This window comes from Cyprinodon variegatus, unplaced genomic scaffold, assembly GCF_000732505.1.
Source record: "Cyprinodon variegatus isolate N-32 unplaced genomic scaffold, C_variegatus-1.0 Scaffold170, whole genome shotgun sequence".
Taxonomy (NCBI): domain Eukaryota; kingdom Metazoa; phylum Chordata; class Actinopteri; order Cyprinodontiformes; family Cyprinodontidae; genus Cyprinodon; species Cyprinodon variegatus.
Genome location: NW_015150623.1, coordinates 1,281,922 through 1,282,898, shown reverse-complemented (window position 1 = coordinate 1,282,898; position 977 = coordinate 1,281,922). Strand labels below are relative to the sequence as shown.

General features: G+C 40.4%; 1 protein-coding gene across 1 annotated transcript in view; it reads right to left on the bottom strand.

Annotated features, from left to right (window-relative positions):
- Nucleotides 1–247: 247 nt before the first annotated feature.
- The window catches only part of LOC107087001 (E3 ubiquitin/ISG15 ligase TRIM25-like), a 25,389-nt gene continuing 24,659 nt past the window's right edge, over nucleotides 248–977 (bottom strand). Inside the window, exon 5 of the mRNA XM_015378326.1 lies at nucleotides 248–874. Coding sequence (XP_015233812.1) covers nucleotides 248–874 — 627 coding nt within the window. The remainder of the gene's footprint in view (nucleotides 875–977) is intronic.

Genomic DNA, 977 nt, shown 5'->3' with positions numbered 1-977 from the left:
AACTATAATATCCAAATTCATCAATGCAAATAGTAAAGTAGAATAATAAGAGCCCAGAGAAGTTTAGATTTTTATGAGGAGATATATTTCGGTGTCATATCAGAATGAAAGAAAACAGAAGTGATATACTTTGCAGCTCCTGTAACAAAGTTAGAGTACCAAAGTTAAAAATAAATAATAAATGAAAGAACAGCAGAGAAATAAGAACCAAAACCTCAAATCAACAATGTGAAAATGGACAGAAAATCTATTTTGGTTTACAGATCTCTGCAGAGTTTCCAGTCCAGTAAACCCAAAGTCCAGCATGTAGCGGCTGAGTGAATGTGGTCTGGACTCTATGGAGGAGAGTCATGGTCTTAGAGACGCTGTGGAAGGACAGAATACCTGCTGAGTGATCCAGGTACACTCCTATTCTGGAGGTAACTGGACCTGAGATGGAGGTCCACATGTTGTTGTGACCAAATTTGTAACCATCTTGGGAAACATCTAATGCCCATGATTTTTCGTTCCACCCAAACTTACATTCATTTCCATTTCCTGCTCTGCTGATATTTTTGTATACGATGGCTACACGAACTCCTCCTTTCCCCTCCACCTCCCAGTAACAACGTCTATTTAGACTCTCTCTACTCAGAACCTGCCACCAGTCAGTAAATCTCTCTGGATGACTAGAATAAGACTGATGTTGTTTCATTGCTGTTACCTTCCTGTTCCCCTCTGATAACAACAGTTGAGTGTGTGCTGTGTTTGGATCCAGTGTGATTTTACAAAAATATTTCAAAAACCCAGCTCTGCTCTTTGGTTCTGGTTCTGAAAGTAAAACATCCACCTCAGTGATTGTCAGTGAGATGTTTGTCCATGTGTCTCTCAGAATGTCCTGTAGTTTATCTCTGAGCTCTGACACAGCTGCTGTCACATCCTCAAAGTGTCTCAGAGGACGGATATTGATGCTGGATGAGTGTGTAGACTCACTGAGT